Source organism: Rhinatrema bivittatum, chromosome 2, assembly GCF_901001135.1.
Source record: "Rhinatrema bivittatum chromosome 2, aRhiBiv1.1, whole genome shotgun sequence".
Taxonomy (NCBI): domain Eukaryota; kingdom Metazoa; phylum Chordata; class Amphibia; order Gymnophiona; family Rhinatrematidae; genus Rhinatrema; species Rhinatrema bivittatum.
In genome coordinates, this window is record NC_042616.1 from 661,335,141 (window position 1) to 661,359,933 (window position 24,793).

Below are 24,793 nucleotides of genomic sequence, written 5' to 3' on the forward strand. Positions count from 1 at the left end.
GCTGCCAGGGGGGGCTATAACACGCGCCGCCGGAGCAGCGGGCCACCTGCCCCCCCTGGGCCTTCCCAGCCGGTTGCGGCGCTCCGCCGCGGAGGAAATGCGCCCTGCGGCCGTCCGGGAGGCGTTCCCCGCCCCCCCGCGAAAGGGGTGGGGGATCCGCCGAAACCCCGGTCCCACCGAACCCGCCGGGTTGAAACCTCCAGGCGGACTGCACGCACCCCACCCGTTTAACTCTTAACGGTTTCCCGCCCTCTTGAACTCGCTCTTGAAAGTTGTTTTCAACTTTCCCTTACGTACTTATTGATTTTATTGATTTACTTTATTTTTTTTATTCCTGGACGGGGCCGGGGCCGTCCGGGAGGCGTTCCCCGCCCCCCCCGCGAAAGGGGTGGGGGATCCGCCGAAACCCCGGTCCCACCGAACCCGCCGGGTTCAATCCTCCAGGCGGACTGCACGCACCCCACCCGTTTAACTCTTAACGGTTTCCCGCCCTTTTGAACTCGCTCTTGAAAGTTGTTTTCAACTTTCCCTTACGTACTTATTGATTTTATTGATTTACTTTATTTTTTTTATTCCTGGACGGGGCTGGGGCCGTCCGGGAGGCGTTCCCCGCCCCCCCTGCGAAAGGGGTGGGGGATCCGCCGAAACCCCGGTCCCACCGAACCCGCCGGGTTCAATCCTCCAGGCGGACTGCACGCACCCCACCCGTTTAACTCTTAACGGTTTCCCGCCCTTTTGAACTCGCTCTTGAAAGTTGTTTTCAACTTTCCCTTACGTACTTATTGATTTTATTGATTTACTTTATTTTTTTTATTCCTGGACAAGGCCGTGGCCGTCCGGGAGGCGTTCCCCGCCCCCCCGCGAAAGGGGTGGGGGATCCGCCGAAACCCCGGTCCCACCGAACCCGCCGGGTTCAATCCTCCAGGCGGACTGCACGCACCCCACCCGTTTAACTCTTAACGGTTTCCCGCCCTTTTGAACTCGCTCTTGAAAGTTGTTTTCAACTTTCCCTTACGTACTTATTGATTTTATTGATTTACTTTATTTTTTTATTCCTGGACGGGCCGGGGCCGTCCGGGAGGCGTTCCCCGCCCCCCCGCGAAAGGGGTGGGGGATCCGCCGAAACCCCGGTCCCACCGAACCCGCCGGGTTGAATCCTCCAGGCGGACTGCACGCACCCCACCCGTTTAACTCTTAACGGTTTCCCGCCCTTTTGAACTCGCTCTTGAAAGTTGTTTTCAACTTTCCCTTACGTACTTATTGATTTTATTGATTTACTTTATTTTTTTATTCCTGGACGGGGCCGGGGCCGTCCGGGAGGCGTTCCCCGCCCCCCCGCGAAAGGGGTGGGGGATCCGACGAAACCCCGGTCCCACCGAACCCGCCGGGTTCAATCCTCCAGGCAGACTGCACGCACCCCACCCGTTTAACTCTTAATGGTTTCCCGCCCTTTTGAACTCGCTCTTGAAAGTTGTTTTCAACTTTCCCTTACGTACTTATTGATTTTATTGATTTACTTTATTTTTTTTATTCCTGGACGAGGCCGGGGCCGTCCGGGAGGCGTTCCCCGCCCCCCCGCGAAAGGGGTGGGGGATCCGCCGAAACCCCGGTCCCACCGAACCCGCCGGGTTCAATCCTCCAGGCGCACTGCACGCACCCCACCCTTTTAAACTCTTAACGGTTTCCCGCCCTTTTGAACTCGCTCTTGAAAGTTGTTTTCAACTTTCCCTTACGTACTTATTGATTTTATTGATTTACTTTATTTTTTTATTCCTGGACGGGGCCGGGGCCGTCCGGGAGGCGTTCCCCGCCCCCCCGCGAAAGGGGTGGGGGATCCGACGAAACCCCGGTCCCACCAAACCCGCCGGGTTCAATCCTCCAGGCAGACTGCACGCACCCCACCCGTTTAACTCTTAATGGTTTCCCGCCCTTTTGAACTCGCTCTTGAAAGTTGTTTTCAACTTTCCCTTACGTACTTATTGATTTTATTGATTTACTTTATTTTTTTTATTCCTGGACGAGGCCGGGGCCGTCCGGGAGGCGTTCCCCGCCCCCCCCGCGAAAGGGGTGGGGGATCCGCCGAAACCCCGGTCCCACCGAACCCGCCGGGTTCAATCCTCCAGGCGGACTGCACGCACCCCACCCTTTTAACTCTTAACGGTTTCCCGCCCTTTTGAACTCGCTCTTGAAAGTTGTTTTCAACTTTCCCTTACGTACTTATTGATTTTATTGATTTACTTTATTTTTTTTATTCCTGGACGGGGCCGGGGCCGTCCGGGAGGCGTTCCCCGCCCCCCCGCGAAAGGGGTGGGGGATCCGCCGAAACCCCGGTCCCACCGAACCCGCCAGGTTCAATCCTCCAGGCGGACTGCACGCACCCCACCCGTTTAACTCTTAACGGTTTCCCGCCCTTTTGAACTCGCTCTTGAAAGTTTTTTTCCACTTTCCCTTACGTACTTATTGATTTTATTTATTTATACCGGCATTGCATCCTCTGTAGGCTTCCCTGGTGGGTCTTGTGCATTTGAATAAACGAAGAGGAATTTGTAGGTCGATTATGGTGTGTTGGTGAATGATTTCTTATATCAAGGTGATGGATTTGTAAATGACTCTGAACTGAATTGGTAACCAGTGGAGGTCTTTTAGGACTGGGGAAATGTGGCCTCCTTTCCTAGTGTTTGTTAGTAGACGGGCTGCTGCGTTTTCAACCATTTGGAGTGGTTTTGTGTATGAGGAAGGGAGTCCAAGTAATGTAGAGTTGCAGTAGTAGAAAATGAGGGCTTGGAGGATGATTCTGAAGTCTTTGGCGTGGAAGAGTGGTCTTATCCTTTTTTAAACTTGCAGTTTATAGAAGCAGTCTTTGGTGGTTTTATTGATATGGGATTTCAAGTTTAGTTAATTGTCGATTAGCACACCTAGATCCCTCACATGAGTAGTTTGTAGGTTGGTTGGGAGACAAGCTGTGAGATTGTTGTCAGGAGTTATGAGTAATACTTCAGTTTTAGAGGAGTTTAGTACCAGATTTAGGTTTTTGAGGAGGCTTTTGATTTCTAGGTGACAGGAATCCCAGTATTCGAGGGTTTTTGTGTATGATTCTTTGATGGGGATCAGGATCTGGATGTCGTCAGCATAGAGAAAGTGTATTAAATTGAGGTTGGTAAGGAGTCGGCAGAGTGGTAGGAGGTAAATATTAAAGAGTTTAGGGGATAAAGAGGAACCTTGTGGGACTCCGATGGCCGAGTCGTGGCGTGGTGATTCTTTGTTCTGGATTTTTACCTTATAACCTCTGTTGGTTAGCAACAATTTGAACCAGGCGAGCGCCAATCCAGAGATTCCGATTGCTACTAGCTGTTTCATCGGTCTCGTGCCAGTATTCAGCCTTACACAGAGTTTACCACCCGCTTTGGGCTGATTTCCCAAAGAACCCGACTCAGAGAAGACCCGGTCCCGGCGCGCCGGGGGCCACTACCGGCCTAACACCGTCCGCGGGCTGATCCTCCATCAGAAGGACTTGGGCCCCCGAGCGGCGCTGGGGAGGCGGTCTTCCGTATACCACATTTCCCGCGCCCGCCGGACAGGCGGGGATTCGGCGCTGGGCTCTTCCCTCTTCACTCGCCGTTACTGAGGGAATCCTGGTTAGTTTCTTTTCCTCCACAGCTTGTGTCCCTAGGTGGTCCCTGCGGGTCGGTACGGCAAGAGCGGTATTCAAACAGCAAGCACTGGGGTATGAAAATACAGACCCCTGTGTACTTACTTGGTAGAGGTTTTGCTAGGAGTAAGAATTTGTTGAGGATAATGTCAGTTTCTTAATAAGATCTCATGCTTTGACTGTTGAGGAGATTAGTGATGGCTTGTAAGCTGTTGTTCCAAAGTGCGATGGCTTTGTTAATAGATTCTGTTATGGGAATAAGAATCTGAACATCGTCTGCATAGATGTAGTGAATGAGGTTAAGACTAGTTAACAGTTGGCAAAGGGGAAGGAGGAAACGGCGGGGGAAACGGCGAAGCTGCTGCCAGGGGGAGCTATAACACGCGCCGCCGGAGCGGCGGGCCACCTGTATATACAATATATACAGCTTCTGAGCAGAGAATTTATTGATGGTGCGTGTTAGGTGGAGTTCGGGAAGGCTTGCCTGAAAAGCCATGTCTTGAGTCTTTCCAGAAAGGTTAGGAGGCGAGGTTCATTTCTGAGATCTCCCCGTGTACAACATTTTGAATTAAACATGCCACTTTATATTGTATGCGATATTGGATGGACATGCACAGCATTCCAGGTCAAACCCTTTTAGAGACGTCAAGCCTCGACAGACAAAGTAAAGAGTAAGAAATTGTTGAACTTGGAGGTGGACCCTTGTCCGGGGGAAACGGCGAAGCTGCTGCCGGGGGGGGGGGGGGGGGCAATAACACGCGCCGGAGACGGTATTTAACCTTAGATGGAGTTTACCACCCACTTTGGCCTGCATTCCCAAACAAACAGACTACGAGAAAACCCGGTCCCGGAGCGCCGGGGGCCGCTACCAGCCTAACACCGTCCGCGGGCTGAGGCTTGATGAGAAGGACTTGGGCCCCCGAGCGGCGCCAGAGAGGTGATCTTCCGTACGCCACATTTCCCGCGCCCGCCGGACGAGCGGGGATTCGGCGCTGGGCTCTTCCCTCTTCACTTGCCGTTACGGAGGGAATCCTGGTTAGTTTCTTTTCCTCCGCAGCTTGTGTCCATAGGTGGGATTGACCTCTGTCCTAGAATGATGTGCCTCTTCATCCAGGCCTAGTGTTCCTACTGGTGTTTTAAGTCCATTGCTGTGCCTGCCTGTTCATCCAGACCTTGTGTTCCCACACGTATTATTATTTCTGAGAGATCTTCCAATTCCTTTGTCATTTTCTGAAGTGCATAAGTAGGGTAGCTAAATGAGGAGAATATTGGAGGGGTGAAGTTCCATATTCAAAGCTGAGTAGCTGTACTTACTACTTATCTAGTGAAAGTTTGAAGGATCAGGGAAGGCTTGTAAGAATAGCCAAGTTTGTTAATAGATTCCTTTATGGGAATAAGAATCTGAACATCGTCTGCATAGATGTAGTGAATGAGGTTAAGACAAGTTAACAGTTGCCAAAGGGGAAGGAGGAAACGCCGGGAGGGGGGGCTATAACACACGCCGCCGGAGCAGCGGGCCACCTGCCCCCCCTGGGCCTTCCCAGCCGAACCGTAGCCGGTCGCGGCGCACCGCCGCGGAGGAAATGCGCCCTGCGGGGGCCGGGGCCGTCCGGGAGGCGTTCCCCGCCCCTCCCCCACCCCCCGCGAAAGGGGTGGGGGTGGGGGATCCGCCGAAACCCTGGTCCGACCGAACCCGCCGGGTTGAATCCTGCGGGCGGACTGCACGGACCCCACCCATTTACCTCTTTACAATTTCACGCCCTCTTGAACTCCCTCTTCAAAGTTGTTTTCAACTTTCCCTTGCGGTACTTACTTATTTATTTTATTTATTTAAGGTTTTTTTATACCGGCATTCATGAAATCGTTCACATGATGTCGCTTTACAGAAAACAGGGGTGCAAAGAAAACAACCTATAACATAAATACACGTGGTGAAGAGATGCAGTTACAATTAACTGGGGCTATGAACTGGGAGTGTAAGAAATAAAGAGGGATAGAGGAGGTTAATTATATACATGTGTAGAATATAAAAATATACAAGAGTACATTACAAATATGGCATCCAATATATACAGCTTCTGAGCTGAGAATTTATTGATGGTGTGTGTTAGGTGCAGTTCGGGAAGGCTTGCCTGAAAAGCCATGTCTTGAGTCTTTTCCGAAAGGTTAGGAGGCAAGGTTCATTTCTGAGATCTGGGGGGATGGAGTTCCATAACGGTGGACCTGCTGTGGAAAGGGCTCAATCTCTAAAGGTGCTGTGATAAGTGGTTTTGGAGGGTGGAACAAGGAGGCATCCTCTGTAGGCTTCCCTGGTCGGTCTTGTGCATTTGTATAAACGGAGAGGAATTTGTAGGTCGATTATGGTGTGTTGGTGAAAGATTTTGTATATCAAGGTGATGGATTTGTAAATGACTCTGAACTGAATTGGTAACCAGTGGAGGTCTTTTAGGACTGGGGAAATGTGGTCTCTTTTCCTAGTGTTTGTTAGTAGACGGGCTGCTGCGTTTTGAACCATTTGGAGTGGTTTTGTGTATGAGGAAGGGAGTCCAAGAAATGTAGAGTTGCAGTAGTCTAATTTGGAGAAAATGAGGGCTTGGAGGATCCTGGTTAGTGTCTTTTCCTCCGCGGCTTGTGTCCCTAGCTGTGATTGAACTCTGTCCTCGAATGATGTGCCTCTTCATCCAGGCCTTGTGTCCCTAGCTGGGATCGACCTCTGTGCTCGACTGCTGCGCCTCTTCATCCCGGCCTTGTGTTCCCACAAGTGTTTTAACTCTGTTGCTGTGCCCGTTCCTGCAGGCCTTGTGTTCCTCTGGGGATAGGGAAATACATACAGTAACTGAGTGTAAGCAAGTATGATTTGCATTGAATACAAGAATGTCAGTATATAAAAATGACAAATAAATATAAAAATAAATGAAGTGCTATAAACTTTTTAAAAAAAGAATATAAATCCATAAAAAAAAAAATTGTACTATCCGAGTATCAGTGTTCATCCATGTTCCTACTGGTGTTTTAACTCCATTGCTGTGCCTGCCTGTTCATCCAGGCCTTGTGTTCGCACAGGTGTTTTAACTCAGTGGCGGTGCCTGTTCATCCAGGCCTTGTGTTCCTCTGGGGATAGGGAAATACCTACAATACCTGAGTGTAATCAAGTATGACGTGCTAGAAACGTTTTCGAATAAGAATATAAATACATTAAAAAAACACATAATTACTATCCGAGTATCCGTGTTCATCCAGGCCTTGTGTTCGCACAGGTGTTTTAACTCAGTTGCTGTGCCCATTCTTCCGGGCCTTGTGTTCCCACAGGTGTTTTAACTCAGTGGCGGTGCCTGTTCATCCAGGCCTTGTGTTCCCACAGGTGTTTTAACTCAGTGGCTGTGCCTGTTCATCCAGGCCTTGTGTTCCCACAAGTGTTTTAACCTGGTTGCTGTGCCTGTTCATGCAGGCCTTGTGTCCCTAGCTGGAATTGACCTCTGTCCTCGAATGATGTACCTGTTCATCCAGGCCTTGTGTTCCCACACGTATTCTTATTTGTGAGAGATCCTAGGCTCCAATTCGTTTGTCATCAGCTGAAGTGCGTAAGTACAGTCTGAATTCACTAGACGCCAACGGAATTCACTAGACGCCAACGATATTCACTGGACGCCAATGTAAACACCGGGTACACACAACTCTAGGGGTGGACCCGTTCCAGGGAGTCCTTCCCTGAACAAGCATGAGGGTGGAGGTGGGCTTTACTGCACACCCACCTGACGGACCATGCCCATACCGCTGCCAATATTCTAGCATGCATCAGAAAGATGCTGGCGAGCTACCAGTGTTTTAACCTAGTTCCTGTGCCTGTTCATGCAGGCCTTGTGTCCCTAGCTGGGATTGACCTCTGTCCTCGAATGAAGTGCCTGTTCATCCAGGCCTTGTGTTCCTACTGCTGTTTTAACTCCATTGCTGTGCCTGCCTGTTCATCCAGACCTTGTGTTCCCACACGTATTCTTATTTCTGAGAGATCCTCCAATTCCTTTGTCATCTGCTGAAGTGCGTAAGTACCGTCTGAATTCACTAGACGCCAACGGAATTCACTAGACGCCAACGATATTCACTGGACGCCAATGTAAACACCGGGTACACACAACTCTAGGGGTGGACCCTTTCCAGGGAGTACTTCCCTGCACAAAGGAAAGGGAACTCTCTCCTGGGCCAATTGATAAGAAAACCACAATTCTGCAGCCAAAAAATAGGCTGGAAATCCTTCCCCCATTGACTTTAATGGGCGACATATGTACATATACCCAACTCATTGAATTTTTTTTATGTCCATATTGACCGCAAGTGGGACCCCCTTTCGGACATAAGAAATATGAACATAAAATTTTGCTCTGCACATCCCTAATAGATACATGAACAAAGGCAGCAACAACATTTTAAATACATTTTAAGCTATCAGTATAATTTCAAATATTTGTGTCAAATTTCTCAGTAGTAACTAGGATCAGTGAGATGGAGTCCTTTGTATCATCACTGTATGTTACTGATCACATCAGACACAGGGGTTAGTAGATGACGCCAAGATCTGCAACATTGGACATCACTGTGGAAGTAGGGAGAATGAGAAGCAATCTAAGAAAGCTTGGAGAGTGGTTGAGTACATTGCAATGAAGTTTCAGTAGAAAAGGAAGGATAGTGGAGTATCTTGAATCAAACAGATTACTGGATCTATCTAAGGCAATGTGGACTTACTAGAGGAAAATCATGTCAAACAAATCAGATCCATTTCTTTGACTAGGTGACCAAAGAATCAGATCAGAGGAGCCTGAAGAATGTGGTATACAGTATAGATTTCAGTAAGGCTTTTGATACTTTTGTTCAAATAAGCTGATAAATATGTTGAACAGACTAGGACTCTAGGCAGTGAACTGGATTAAAAATGAGTAATTACCAGGAATGGGCAGTTTTGCATGCTTCTGTTGCATCGGAGGTGGACCCGTGGGCCAAGATGGGGTTGATACAACCCTATGGGACCCCACCGTCGGCAGGTGGAGGGGCTGAGAGGCAGAGGCCGCTGGAGCTTCACCTATACCAGCCCTCGTTCCCCATGGGTTGAGCCTTTGGGTGCCGGGGCCAGCAGGACTTAGGTGGGCCTCTGTATATAGTTGCAGAAGAAATTGGTCTAGTCCAGAGACAGCAGGCGAGAGATGGTACAGTCCTACTCCGGACTAGATAATGTCCTGGAAACTCAGGCGCCAATGGAACGAAGGCAGACGGAGAGCACTCAAGCAAAGGTAGGCCGAAATCTGATGAAGCCACATCCAGGGAGTAGGCAGAAGAGGCGTCCAATGGTAGGCTTGAGTCAGGGCTGGCGGCGATCCAGAGGCAATGGCAAGCAAGGCTGAGGTCTGATCACAGAGATAGTCAATAGGGTAGTCAAGCAAAGCTGAGATCTGTTCACGGAAATAGTCAAGAGCATAGTCAAACAGAGCTGAGGGCTGATTACGGAGATAGTCAAGCAAAGCTGAGGTCTGATCACGGAGATAGTCAATAGTGTAGTCAGACGAAGCAAAGGTCAAGGTCTGGAGATAGGCAATACATAGTCGGACAAGCAGAGGTCTGGGGCTGGAGATAGGCTAAAGCGGAGTCAATCCGAAGCATACGCAGGGAAGAGACGAATCTCTTAGTCGCAACGAGTACTCGACCAGCGAGGAGACCTGTTGCAAAGGCAACGCTATGGAGTGGAGCCTGAGCTTAAATACTATAATAGGTTGACATCGTCATCTGGGGCCGCAGCTAGGTTCCCGCCGCGGTCCCTACTTAAGGATCAGCGATGCGCACGCCTAGGGAGGGGTGCGGCATCTCTCCGCAGCAGGACCAGGAATGCCGGGGACTGTGGCAGAGCCGGAGGCACCGGGCGAGGCCTGAGGACTAAGCTGGTGGCCCACTGCCACCAGCAAGGAGGAACCAGAGGCTGGAGTCCCTGTGGAAAGGTAAGGGGGCCGTGCCGCGGGTCTGCTGAGGACGGCACGCGTAACAGCTTCTTTATATATTTTAGTTAATTGGAGGGAAATAAAATACCAGAATTCAACAACAGCATAGGATATGCACTGAAGATCCTTAGTTGCAAGGAGGAGAAGGTGAAGCAAGAGATCAAATGGTCTGTGGAATTCCAATAGGAAAGGAAAAGGGCATATTAAATGGACCTTGCAGTCTTTACTATTAAATCCTATTTTTCATCGTTTCTATGCTTCAAAACCAGAGTTCAAGGGAAGTTGTAAACCAGAGACAGAAAAGTTTCAAATTGTGTTAGGTTTCTTTATTTTTATTTCATTTTGTTATTTAAATGCTCCCTCACGTCTTCCTTTCTCCTTTGTTTATACTATTTATGTTTGGGGTTTTTTTCATGGCATTATTTCTTCAAATGTTTCCACCCTTTTGTTTCTATTCCACTTCATCTTTACATCTTTCTATTCCTTTCCCTATTTCTTAGGAATATTGTTTAGCTGCTTCTTATTCTTCTGCCTAGTTGCTGATTTTTAGAATATGCCCAGTGAATGCCAGGGGTGTTAAAATGTGTATGTGCATGTTAAGATGGGATGTAACCTCATTCTGAGTTCGGTGGCTGTGCCACCAGGAAGGCTTTGGTGATTGGGAGCGTGGGCTTGAATGGCTCCTGGAGGGAGCTTCATTATTCTCATCTGGGAAGATTGGGAGGGCCTTTAAGTTATTCTTGTAGGGGAGGCAGGTAGGATGGGGTGGGCAGAGGGGGCAAGCCCTGAAATGGGCAAGGGAGTCATGCCTTTGCATGGGGATCAGGAGAAGAGAAGGCAGCATTATCTTTATGGAGGACCATGGTAGAGAGGAAATCTCTCCATACTAACTGACCCTTTCGTTTTAGGCCAGTTAGCACTGGCAGATTTCACAGCAATGGGCATGGTAAACATTTAACACCTGGTCTGGGGCAGGTATTAACTTTTTGGCGTTATCAGGCCCAGAGTAGATTTTGGGTGGAGGTCATTATACCATGCTATTTACCATGAGCCCAATAAAGCCTCATTTCTATAGAACACTCCCTCATTTACAATCAAGTATATGTTAACATGTTTTGGGACTGTCGTAATATGTATATTAAGGCTTTATTGCATAGCATGTTAATTTTGTCATGTGCAAAATAGCCTTAATATGCACACTAAACTGCATAAACAGGTACATTTGCATATTTTGATTTTTCTAATAAAGCAGACCTATTTGGAGGTAGAGGGGGGCCCCAAGTTGAAGAACTGAGAGCCACATGACATAAAATGGGTCGACAGCTCTTTCCTTCAATTCTCCAGCTCTGGGATGTAATCACCCATTTATTTTCTTTTTCCCACTCCCTCTTTTACCAAGCTCTTCAGTCATTGTGGGAACAGTCAATAAAAAATAGGTCAGACCACTTTACCAACCCATACCTTCAGCTATTGGCCTACTTCAGCTTAAACTGATAGAGAGGCCTTTATTTGGTTCAGACTTTAAGCTGAGTTGAGGCAAACTCAAACTTGCAGGGACTCTGGAGTGACTATGGGCCCATCCTTTAGTTTTTTTTTTATTTTGCTATCTGAACACAGGGTATAGTATTTAGATGTCAGTGATCTAAGCATGCCTTGGCATAGTTCTGAAAATATATTCGCCCTCTATGTCTTATTTGCTGGATGCAAATTGCTGTACATTGCTTCTGTGCGTTTAGTGCATGGTTTGGAGTTGTGCGAGAGGATTTTTGCAGTAGTTGGCCCTGTTTGTTTGAGGTCTGAGACGTATTTCAGAAACAGCTGAAAGCATTCTTCCTTGTATAGGCATTTGGGGTAACCGTGTAAGACTAGGCTGATGTTCTAAGGAGTTGTCTGTCTGAGTGAACGCTCAAGGTGTATTATATGGTCATGATTCTTTGAGCAGAGGTGGGCAGATGACATGATGCATTTTTGTATGGCAAATTGTTGATATAATTAAGTTTGGTTTTGTTTGTTGTTTTAACCTATGAATGTATACATGTAACCTGACTAGAATGTTATATAGTATGAGATATAAAATTACAAAATAAATAATAATAAACAAAATAAATACATCCAAAAAACTCCACCCAGATCCAGCAGAAGCCCTTGTCATTCTATTGAGCACACACACACACACATAGACAAAAAATACTTAACTCTATACAAACTAAAATTAATGTGGTTTTTATGGGTGGGGGAAGAGTATTTCTGAGCTGGGGAAGCTGGTAATGTTACTTGAAATTTTATTAAAAGAAATATAAGGGTAAAAATCAAGCTGATTAATGTGGCAGGTGCTTCAGCTATTCTTCCGTGCATGTAAGGACAAACAAGTGCTCCAGAATTCAGTGTGAACCTAAGAGACCGCCATCTGAATGAAAAACTAGTGCTCCCATTACAGGTCAGTGAGAGAAAAAGATCACAAAGAATAGGATCTTTGATCAGAGAGTGAGAGAGAGCAAAATAAAAGAATGGATGCATAATAAATTACATCTGGCACAGGGACAGCAGGATGTTATTGTTAATAAAACAAAACAAAATGCTCTGTTAATAATCTACTGATTTTGAAATGGGTAATTAAAAGATAACACAAAAGTTGCAATGCTAGCAAGCCTTAATACATTTCATTTTTCACTAAAGAAATCTGTTTTACATTCTAGCTGAAGTCATCTGACATTCTAGTTTTAGTGTGGGGGAAATGTGCTTGTTCCGTGCTCTTAGTCTTGTGTTCTCCTTTCTAGGAGATTAAAGAATAGCAAAACATCCACGGATGGGCATCGCTATCTTTTTCGGGGTAGGATCAACACAGAGGTGATGGAAGTAGAGAATGTGGATGATGGGACAGGTAAGTAATATTATGCAGGCTTAATTTATAACTGGAAAAAAAAATTAAGCTCTCACTAGCCGGGAGGGATTAGTGAGCATATACTCTTGTGAGGCATTAGTGACAACAAAACGTATTAGGTGGGTAGGCATTAACTGTATAAGATGCCTCATCTCACTTATTTTTATTGGCAAGGAGAACTGACAAAGAAACATTAATTGGACTAACCTGAAATTATAAGCCAGGTACTGTTGTGAAAAAGCCTTTAGATTTAATGCTCATTCTGTAATAGTATCAATAAACAAATGTGGATATCATATTTATTTATTTATTTATTTAACATTATAACTGTCAGATACTTGCCTTTAGGAGAAACCTGTATAAAAATTAATCTTCTTTACAGGAGCATTTTCTTAACTATGTACATTTAATGCCCCTTCAAATGTGTTGGTTTTTGCCATAAAATAACATGAAATTCTATTTTTAGAGCACTTTACAAATACATCATTACTTGCTCCCAAACAGTTCCTCTGAAAGGCAACATGGACTTAAAGGTGACAGAAATCTAGACTTATAATTTTAGAGTCTCAAACAAGAGTCAAATTATGATTCCATTTTTTTTTTCAAAACCAGATGATCCAGTTCTGGTTTTATTCTCCTTTGTGCAAGGAATGACTGTAACTCTCCTTTCCTTAAGACAGTGCTTCCCAGTCCTATCTTGAAGGCTTATCTATCCTATCCATACAGGCTTTCAGGATTGTCACAATGAATATGCATGAGATAGATTTACATACACTGGATCTCATGCATATTCACTATGAATATCCTGAAAATCAGACTGGTTAGGAGTGAGGGTTGGGGAAACACTGCCCTAAGAAAAGCAAGAATGCAAGTTTATGAGTGTCAATAGCTAAAACCAGAATTGGATCACTTTATCCTAAAAACCTGAAATTAGCTATAACCTTACTTATTCCTTTCTTACAAAATGATAAAGGGGATGGAAAAGCTACCTTAAAGAGAGAGGTTAAACAGATTAGGACTCTTTAGTTTGGAACAGAGATGAATGAGAGGGGATATGACAGATTTATAAAATCATGAGTGGGATGGAATGAGTAAATAGGGAATGGTTATTTATCCTTTTAAATAACACTAGGACTAGGAGGATATTCCATGAAGCTAGCGACCTGAAGATTTAAAACAATCCGTGGGAAGTATTTTTTTTTTTACTCAGGACATTATAAATTTAGGGAATTTATTGCCAGACGATGTGGTCAAGGCAACTAATATAGTGAGATTCAAATGAGGATTGGACAAGTTCTTGAAGAAAAGTCCATAAATAATTATTAGCCTGCTACACTTGGGGAAACAAGTGCTTATTCCTGGGAGTGAGATACAAGAAATAGGTCAACCATTGGGGATCTTCTGGGCACTTGTGACCTGGACTGGCCATTGTCGAAGACAGGATGTTGGACCATGGTCTGACCCAGCATGGAACTTCTTATGTTCTTACCTTGCTCAGAACTTCAGCTCTTTGCTGTCTGACTTCAAGAATTTATGAATAGGTCAGATTTTTCCCACTCTAAATGAGCCCATCTTGAATCAATCTTTTCATCTCACCTACCCACCTCATTTTCCTTCTATACTTTTCCACCTTACTGAGAGTGTTGATCACTGGCAAATGATTTCCATCTTCCAACAAATTTTTAGATCAGCTGCAGATAGGTTTCCACCCTGTACCATTTGGCAAAAGCTTCTCCTTTGCTATAGATAAGTGTAACCTAATGGTTAAAGTAGCAAGCTGAGTAACCAGGAAAGCCAGTGTTCAGATGCTGTTTCTCCTTGTGACATTTCAGCCTCCATTGCCTTGGATACCAACTTACATTGTAAGTCTTCTGCAGCAGGAAACTATCTACTGTACATTAAGTTGTAACTCATCTTGAGCACAAATTTGAAAGGCCAAGTAATTAACCACAGACATTCCGTTCACTGAACAGACTTCTCTTGCCTCCGTTCTTATTTAAAGCTTGGTGAGACTGCTTATGTCTCTGCCACTCAGCAACTACTGCTGCTGTTGCTGTGATATTCTATTCCTCCTCCCCACCTCCTGCTTCCTCTTTTTTTCATGCTGCAGGCATAAAGCAAGGCCCCCTAGATCTCATTGCCTGCGCACTGCAGCTGGTTGTCTCTGTGACACCAGGGGCCCCTTGGGGACATCTTCCAGACTCCTGGGGCACCAGAAGGATCCAACACCCACCACTCTCCAATGAAATGTTGCAGGGGGCTCCTCCATGAATAGCAAGGCACTGTACTCCTTCCCTGATTGGCTGCAACATATGTTTTACCCCATTAATGCAGTCTCCCTCCAAATTGGAAGCTGCCTCTTTAAGGCTCTGGCCTTGCCATTTGCCTCCTTCTGCTGACTGCCAGGCTCCTCAGATGTAGACCCTCATCCTGGCGTTGCTCCCAGCCTCAGCAGGGCTCCAATGCTGCTGAGGCTGGGTAAGTCCACCAGCTGCCTCCCCACCATGTCAAAACCCACTCTCTCTCTGTCCTGTTGCTGTATCTCGCAGCCACGGGTCTTCTCTTTCATGGTGCAAAATCGCTCCGTGACATCTTTCTTCCTGCCCTGCCCTGATCTCTTCCCTTAGACTTCTCCTATTCCGTGGCCATGGGGAGAGCGGCAGAGCAGTTCAATAGTTGCAGTAACAATTTCAGAGCAGCAGGATTATCTTGGGACACATATCCTATGCTGGACTCCTCTCCTCCTCTGCTGGGTGATCCAGCAGCAGCGACCACTCTCCCATCAGCCTTCTTTCCTCTGGGGCCGAAATTTGCTCTCTCCTTGCAGGCAGTTTTAGCCCTGCAGCAGTGGGGGAAGTGCCACAAATTGACAGCAACAGCTCAGGAGCAAATCTGGCCCACTCAGCAGACAGCAGTTTCTCTTCCACAGCCCTGAGACTTCTCATTACACCACTGCACCTGGGTCCTTGGCAGTGAGATGCAGTGACTCCTACTCAGTCCTGGTTACCCTGCTGACTTGGGCAACTGCCTCCTCAAGCCTCCTTAGTATAAAGGCCCCAGTGGTAGTGGCGTATTGCTGCTAAGCCCACAGAAGAAGTCCTTATCCCCCCTCTATTTTCTAGGCCTGCTTGGAGGTGGGCTCCTCTACTGTAATGTCACCTCCTGGAACTTCAAACCACTCACCTCCAACTCTTCGCAGAAATCACCAAACTCTCCTGAGGCTGTTTTATGTTTCTCTACCCCCTGGTAAATGGCACAGGGATTTTCTCCCCTTCCCCATAGCCAGGGCTGGTGGCCAGCTTTTGTCCATTAGTCTCTATGGGGGACTATCTCAAATGTGTCAAAATCACAGCATTACATCAAAACATCACATTTTTCTTCTTTGATAACACATAGGACCATTATTCCACCGCCCTCAAGCCCCACGTTGGGCACCATATTATGGAACCGGTTTCTTTGGAGGGGCATATTCTGAAGGACAGACAAAATAATGTATAACTGGAACTGTCTTCATACTTCTCAACCCCCCTTCCTGTATCCCCCAGGTGTAGGTCCTTTCTGTGGAGGTGAAGGGTAACTTTCTTGGCCAGGCAATAGTGTTCTCTCGTGTGTGTGTGTGTGTGTGTTACCATAGTTCTTTGGGACAGGTGCACTTACAAACCAAGTAGGACTCATTGAATAGGGGTACAACTTAGTTTATTGTAATTCCTCTTAAAAGATTCAGTAGATGAAAACATAAAGTGTCCAGATACTTCCAGTGTTCCCAGATTTACACGAGCTAGGATTTGGATGCTCTCTAACTCTGTGGAAATGTCCCTCCAGACAGGTGCTTGGAACCTGCTTATCCTCCATGGTAGGGGAAGATAATTGTCCCAAAGAGCTGGAGTATCCTAAAAGTGACTGGATCCCTTTCCCTAGTACCTGAGGTCTATGCTGAATCCAGAATTTTGCCTGGCAGTGTCATGTGTCCCGGGGTGGAAACTCTGTGAGGTTTCTCCAAATGTTTCTCCCTTAATGTTTCCTTTTTAAAAGATAGCAACTGGCTTCCCAGGACGAAAGGCCCATGCTGAAAATAGTTACCAAAATTCTCCAGTTCAGGGGGAAAGAAGGTGGCAGAAAATATCTCCCTTTCCCCAATAGTGGAGAAATACAAATTTAAAGCAACATAAATCAGGATCTCTTCTCACAGCTGGGTACTGAAATCCCCTCTTATGCTTGGTCAAAAAGATGTACAACCCCTCCTGACCACCCATGAACAGAGGATACTGCCTGCCAGGAGTGCAACAGATCAAAAATGCAGAAACCAGAACAACTGTAAAAAGCTTCTTAAATAAACCTCTTTCTTTCATTCCTATTAAAGGAACTGGCAAGCATGTGCCTTTCTTTACCTTTGTCAGACTGGTGGGCCTAACTCAGAGATCACAAAAGATTAACATCCTTCCCTTCTGAAAGCAAAGTAGATCTACCCTAATCTTACCTAAACTAGCCCCCCCCCCCCCCCCCATTGTACCTAAAGGGTGTCCAATTCCAGACTCTGGGGGAGATGCTGTAATGAATGGTTTGTCCCTCTGCAGCTGACTACCCAAGAGCTAGGACTAGGGTCATCTAGTGGAAACCCTAGGGGGTCTCTCCATCTCAGTAGCTTTTGGCATGTTTGATCTATTCTATACTTTGGTATCTATGGGTTTTTCCAATTCTATTCTTGATAGTTCCATTCCTATTTATCTTATCACTCTTGTTAGGTCTCACAGGCTGAGTCTTTCCCATCCTATTTTTCTTCCCCATAACTCTGTTCTTGGTCTACATTTTCTATTTATACCCTTTGTACTCTCATTTCCAACTTTAGTTTCATACTAAAAGGTGCAGCTGCAAAGGTTAAAAGTTCAACAGCCATGGACATTGTTTAAAAATACAATCCTAGAGGCGCAGTCCATATGTATTCCACACATTAAGAAAAGTGGAAGGAAGGCAAACGATTACCGTCATGGTTAAAAGGTGAGGTGAAAGAGGCTATTTTAGCCAAAACAAATCCTTCAAAAATTGGAAGAAGGATCCTTCTGAAGAAAATAGGATAAAACATAAGCATTGTCAAGTTAAGTGTAAAACATTGATAAGACAGGCGAAGAGAGAATTTGAAATGAAGTTGGCCACAGAGGCAAAAACTCATAATAAAAACTTTTAAAATTAAAACCTGTTAGGGAGTTGGTTGGACCGAGGGGTTAAAGGGGCTCTTAGGGAAGATAAGGCCATTGCAGAAAGACTAAATTAATTCTTTGCTTCCGTGTTTACTAATGAGGATGTTCCGGAGATGATTTTCAGGGGTGATGAGTCAGATGAACTGAACAAAATCACTGTGAACCTGGAAGATGTAATAGGCCAGAATGACAAACTAAAGAGTAGCAAATCACTTGCAGGATGGTATGCATCCTAGGGTACTGAAGGAACTAAATAATGAAATTTCTGATCTATTAGTTAAAATTTGTAACCTATCATTAAAATCATCCATTGTCCCTGAAGACTGGAGGGTGGCCAATGTAACCCCAATATTTAAAAAAGGCTCCAGGGGTGATCTGGGTAACTATAGACCAGTGAGCCTGACTTCAGTGTGGGAAAAATAGTGGAAACTATTCTCAAGATCAAAATCGTAGAGCATATAGAAAGACATGGTTTAATGGAACACAGTCAACATGGATTTACCCAAGGGAAGTCTTGCCTCACAAATCTGCTACATCTTTTTGAAGGGGTTAATAAACATGTGGATAAAGGTGAACCGGTAGATGTAGTGTATTTGGATTTTCAGAAGGTGTTTGACAAAGTCCCTCATGAGAGGTTTCTAAGAAAACTAAAAAGTCATGGGATAGGAGGCGATGTCCTTTTGTGGATTACAAACTGGTTAAAAGACAGGAAACAGAGAGTAGGATTAAATGGTCAATTTTCTCAGTGGAAAAGGGTAAGCAGTGGAATGCCTCAGGGATCTGTACTTGGACCAGTGCTTTTCAATATTTATATAAATGATCTGGAAAGGAATACAACGAGTGAGGTTATCAAATTTGCGGATGATACAAAATTATTCAGAATAGTTAAATCACAAGCGGATTGTAATACATTACAGGAAGACCTTGCAAGACTGGAAGATTGGGCATCCAAATGGCAGATAAAAATTATTGTGGACAAGTGCAAGGTGTTGCACATAGGGAAAAATAACCCTTGCTGTAGTTACACGATGTTAGGTTCCATATTAGGAGCTACCACCCAGGAAAAAGATCTAGGCATCATAGTGGATAATACTTTAAAATTGTCGGCTCAGTGTGCTGCAGTAGTCAAAAAAGCAAACAGAATGTTAGGAATTATTAGGAAGGGAATGATTAATAAAACAGAAAATGTCATTATATCGCTCCATGATGAGACCGCACCTTGAATACTGTGTACAATTCTGGTTGCCGCATCTAAAAAAAGATATAGTTGTGATGGAGAAGGTACAGAGAAGGGCAACCAAAATGAAAAAGGGAATGAAACAGCTCCCGTATGAGGAAAGGCTGAAGAGGTTAGGGCTGTTCAGCTTGGAGAAGAGATGGCTGAGGGGGGATATGATAGAGGTGTTTAAGATCATGAGAGGTCTTGAACGAGTAGATGTGAATCAGTTATTTACACTTTCGAATAATAGAAGGACTAGGGGGCATTCCATGAAGTTAGCAAGTAGCACATTTAAGACTAATCGGAGAAAATTCTTTTTCACTCAATGCACAATAAAGCTCTGGAATTTGTTGCCAGAGGATGTGGTTAGTGCAGTTAGTGTAGCTGGGTTCAAAAAAGGTTTGGATAAGTTCTTGGAGTAGAAGTCCATTAACAGCTATTAATCAAGTTTACTTAAGGAATAGCCACTGCTATTAATTGCATCAGCAGCATGGGATCTTCTTAGTGTTTGGGTAATTGCCAGGTTCTTGCGGCCTGGTTTTAGCCTCTGTTGGAAACAGGATACTGGGCTTGATGGACCCTTGGGTCTGACCCAGCATGGCAATTTCTTATGTTCTTATCCTCTGTCTCTGACAGTTATTCTTCCATTTGTAGCTGGTTGCCCATTCATTTTGTAAGACTAAATCTAATCTTACATTAAGAAAAACATTTAAGAACATAACATAAGAGGTAGATATTAAAAAACAAGAGCCACTTTTTTTCCTTGTAGCATGACATGTTTGTATTATGTTAAATTATAAACAAAGATTTAAAAAAAAAAAAAAAAAAAAAAGATTATGCAAGAAAATATGGCAAAAATCATAAATAGCAAGACAAAAATCATAAGCAGTGAAGAAATGGTTTCTTTGCCCAAGGTTCATTTGTAAGCCACTCTCCTTCCTCTAACCGGCCCATTCTTCAATGTCTCCACTATTCCTTTCCCATAGAGGGTGGGATGATTGTCCCCATTAACGATCATAAACTTGGGGGGGTGGGGGGGAGGACAAACCCCCCAAATTTTCCAAAAACAGATGTCTCCCAAATATTTCTCCAGACAGCCCTTTGCAAAATCCACAGCCTCACCCACTGTTTGCTGACCATGGGTGATACAGCCAACCTCCAATATCTATGGCAAGGGGAAACTTATCTTACTGTTAAAACAGGTCTCAGAAATCTCCAACAACTTCTTCTTCACACTTATCCTCATCCTTTGTTGTTTACTGGGCGCAAAGTTAAAAATCAAAGTCTTAGCCCTTAGGGAACAGGGTCAAAATAGCTGTTACGCTCGTTACCCGCAGCAGCCCTGTGGTGCAGCCCTCTTACCTCTCTACACAAGCTTCAGGCTCCAGCTCCTCGTCGCTGGCAGTGGTGGGGTGCCAGTCCCAACCATGGACTTCCGCCAGCACCTCCGGCCCTTCTCCGCTTCCCAGGCCCTCCAGCCAGGATGCATCCATCTGTCGGGCCTCTCGGTGGTGGCACCGCACCCCTCCCTAGGCGCACGCACACCAGTGACACCTTTAAAGGGCCCGTGGCAGGAACCTGGTCGCAGACTCGGATGCTGATGTCAGTTCCCTCAGCGCTTAAATGCTCAGGCCTCACACTGAAGCGTGGCCTTTGCAACAGGTCTCCTTGGTCTCCTGTTCCAGGTTTCCTCGCACTCATTGCTTCTCCATGAGCCTTGCTTCGTGCTCCTGTTTCTCCAAGCTCCTGGTTCCTGTTCCGTGTTCATCTCATCTGTGTGCTGATTGACTTCCTGGTTCTAACCATCGCTATGTCTGACCTTGCCTGCCTTCTCCAAGCCTGACCACTGCTATGCCTGACCTTGCCTGCCTTCTCCAAGCCTGACTATTGCAAAGTCTGACCATGCCTGACTTCTCTGTGCCTTGACCATTGCTACATCTGACCATGCCTGCCTTCTCCATGCCTTGACCATTGCTACGTCTGACCATGCCTGCCCTCTCTGTGCCTTGACCATTGCTACGAATGACTTTGCCTCAGACTTTCTTGAGTGCAGAGATCCACGTTGCTTGCTACATCTTCCTAGTGCCGCCAGCTTCCATTCAAGCTTGATAGTGACGCCTCTGTCCCTATCCTCTGGACATGGACTATTAAGGCTTCGGCCTCCCTTTGCTCAGGCACCTTCAGTTCCTTCTTGTTCCTTGGTGCTTGAGTTCCTGTTCCATATCCTGTCCAGGATAGAACCACACCATCTGCTGGCTGCTGTCTCTGGGCTGAACCATCTACTACCTGTACTTAACCTTGAGGCCTGCCTAAGTCCTGCCGGCCCTGGCACCCGAAGGCTCTACCCGAGGGGAATGTAGGCTGGTATAGGTGAAGCTCCAGTGGCCTCCAGCTTCAGCCCACTCCGCCTGTTGACGGTGGGGACCCATAGGCCATCGCCTACGGGTTGCGTCAACCCCACCGCAGCCCAAGGATCCACCTCCTACGTAACAATAGCCAGACTTCAGGAATCTTTTCTTTTCCAAAACTCCAACTCCTGGGTCTGCCCTCTGTGTAGCAGCAGACACCTCTTTGATCAGGCTGCCAGAGATACAGAAAGACCTTCTTGGTCAATCCTTAGGATGAAAAGATCACACCAGCTCCCTTCTTGATCAGCCTTGGGAGAAGACAGACCTTGTGCACGTGCTCCAAGGGCAATCCCCAAAAAGGTGGGGCAAATGAATGGGGAGGATTCAAAAAATGCAAAACCCTAACAATGCTAGACAAACAGGGCCAAAAAGTAGCTGGTGCTACAAATAGATGTGCTAGCATGAATTACACTTACCACTTAAAGACATTGCATGGCACTGCTATCTACAACAGCATCTCTTTCACAGATGCTAATATGCACATATATCGATCATAATCCTTCACATCACAGAAACACCACCTCTGCTTGCAGATAACACCACTCACATTGTCTATGCCATACATACTATTATACAAAAGAGGGTATATTGGAGCTAACACTATATACTATAGACAGAACAAGAAATAAGACCTCTTTACAGGAAAAATAGCTTAAGGTATGGTATTGGATTATACAGGGGCAGCTCAAAGCAATCTTCTGCCTGAGGTGAGAGATGAAATGCCCCGCACGGCCTAGTGCAGGTGAAATCACTGAGGGCCAGGGCAGGGGGAAGGCAATGGAGAGTGAAGAGACTTGTCCAAGGTCACAAGGGATGGCAATAGGATTTGAACCCTGGCTTCCCTTGTTTGCAACCCACTGCTCTAACCACTTAGTTTTTGGGCCTGTTATGTTTTTTGTTCTCAGTCTTCTCATACACTCTCTCATACAGACACACACACACACACACACACACACACACACTCACACTGCAACCCACCCCACCACCTTTTCATGCTCACACACCACCCCCACCATCCTCTCATATTGTTGTGGGTTAGACTGCGGAGTTAGCAATCTGTTCTGGATTTGCTAGGTAGTTAGCAATCTGTGGGAAATCTGATGCTTGATGGGAGGAGCAGTCAGATAGCAGGAGCAATCTGTAGAGAAACCTCTGTATAGCGGGCTCCTGGAGAGGGAGGAGTCAGCAATCTTGTAGTGTCTCAGATATCATCTTGCTAAGGAGTAGCAATCTGTAATGAATCTGATATACTTGTGGGTGGATCCCTGGGCCGATGGCAGATGACTACGCCCCCAGGAGGATACCCCGAGAGGTGGCAGTAGTGAGCTGATATGCCCGGCAGGGCTGTAGTCCCTCAGGTACTGGAACAACAATCCCAGGATGGCTGAGCTGTTGAGAAACTGTAGAAAGTGAGTAGACAGAGTTCTTGAACAGAACTAGAGGATAAAACTCACGTAAGGTCTCAAGTAAGCTCAGGAGCTGGAAAGGATTAGGCCCTCGAGGAGTGAGTACCTGGTTCCAGGGAAAGCTCTGAGAGAGTGATGGTAACTCACAGTTGTTTGTAGCAGCGATAGCTTCCAGGCAGTAGAGAATCTTCAGAGTGTCCAGGAACATGGGCCCTCGAGGAGCGAGTACCGGTTCCTATCTGTAATGTGAAAATAAAGAAAAGAGCGAGGCTCCCGAGGAGCGGGTACCTCTGGTAAGTCCGAGGAGGCAGAGTAGCTTGGAATGAATACCTTCCGTATCCTTGCTAACTCAGTTTGTTAGCATTTTCAAAGACCTTTAAATATTGGAAGCAGATGACGTCATCTCAGGGGGACGCCCCTGAGGTTCGCGCCCTTGCTGGTACAAGAGTCGAGACGTGCGCGCGCGCGCACCCTAGGCATCAGGACAAGATGGCGGAGTTGCTGCATCGAGCCGGTCCGGGGACGCCAGAGGGAGGCGGCATGGAGATACCGCGGCAGCCAACCGTCCATCCGATCCGGAGGGAGTCACCACAGAGGTAAAGAGGGCAGAGTGAGGACATCGAGCAGTGACGGACGCAACACATATACACACATACCACCCCCGTCACCCTCTCATACACACACACTCTTTCTTTCACCTACACTGGAACTGCCATGGGACCTTTCTTTTTCTGGCAGGGATAAACCCCGCCAGCACGTCACAATGCCGTGCCACCGCGGGACGCTGGGACCTATCTTTTGCTGGCAGGGAGTCGAAACCCTGCCAGCTTGTTACAATTTTGCACCGCCACAGGATGCTGGGACCTTTCTTTTGCTGGTGGGGAATGGAAACCCCCGCCAGCATGTCGCTGTTCCACGCCACCAGTCCTGCCGCCAGAGTTTGCCTGCATGAAGGGTGAGGCGGCTGTGGCAGGAAGGTTTCAGAGGGCAATTATGACCCCTCAAAATCTTGCCGCCTGAAGCGGCCACCTCACCCTGCCTCATTATAGAACTGCCCCTGGGATTACGGCTAGATCCCTCTCTCTTTTTTTTTCCTTGAGCCTACTAGAGCTAGTCGGCCTCAAACTCATGCTTTCTTCTTTCTTTTATGCTTCTTTTGGGAAAACCATTTTTGTATCACTATTTGTTTTCAAGCTGTTTTGACTGAAGTAGGACATTATTATTAATCATTTAAGTTCTTTATGGAGTTTCACATCTGTTAGTTTGCTCCACTCCATAACACCACAAAAGATTCCAGGTTTCGGGGCAGTGCACTCTTTTGCTAACTCAGGCATGCAGTTTTTAATGTAAACTAAACCGCTCTTCACATTTCTTTTTATTCCTTGGAGACTCACAGATGCACAAACATACATGCTTCTGGGCACTGAAATAAGACTGAAGCTGAATATTTAGTCACCAGTTTCCTGGTGGTGTGAACAATAAATTCTGGCTGCTCCTGACATTTCCCAGCCTGTGTATACAATACTTGGCCACTTTCCACCTTATTGAAATGCAAAGTTATTGAAAGGATACCAGCAGGTCTGCTGAGATTTATGATTACTTCAGCAAAGTGTTCAGTATTAGAACTCTTCAGTGCCCTGGGCCTCATTATACAAAACCAAACAGAAATAAGAAAAAAAAGATATGCAGAGTGTTAAACCTTGAGGTTATCATTGGTTTGTTCTCAGCCAGCTGAAGAATGTTTCTGCCTTGGAGGTCAGTGATGGAAGATGGTTACTGCTTGATATTCTTTATTAGCAATAATGGCTCATATACTTTTTAAATTAAAAGCTTCTGTAAATATTTTTATTCATTTGTGAAATGAATCTACTGTATTCATTGGCTTAATTAATAGGAGTGTGCATCAAATATGTTTTTATGTCATTTTTTTTTATTTGCTTAATTTGTGTTTTGTTTGATATTTGTTTTGGTTTGATTTGTTTAGCTGAACTGAAATAAAGCTGCAAAGTAAAAAAAAAAAAAATATGGAAAAAAAGGAAGGGGGCAAAGTTCCCCCT

General features: G+C 45.9%; 1 protein-coding gene across 1 annotated transcript in view; it reads left to right on the forward strand.

Moving 5' to 3' along the window:
• PREX2 (phosphatidylinositol-3,4,5-trisphosphate dependent Rac exchange factor 2) overlaps positions 1-24,793 on the forward strand; it is a 922,406-nt gene that overhangs the window by 260,681 nt on the left and 636,932 nt on the right. Inside the window, exon 8 of the mRNA XM_029591436.1 lies at positions 12,405-12,508. Coding sequence (XP_029447296.1) covers positions 12,405-12,508 — 104 coding nt within the window. The remainder of the gene's footprint in view (positions 1-12,404; positions 12,509-24,793) is intronic.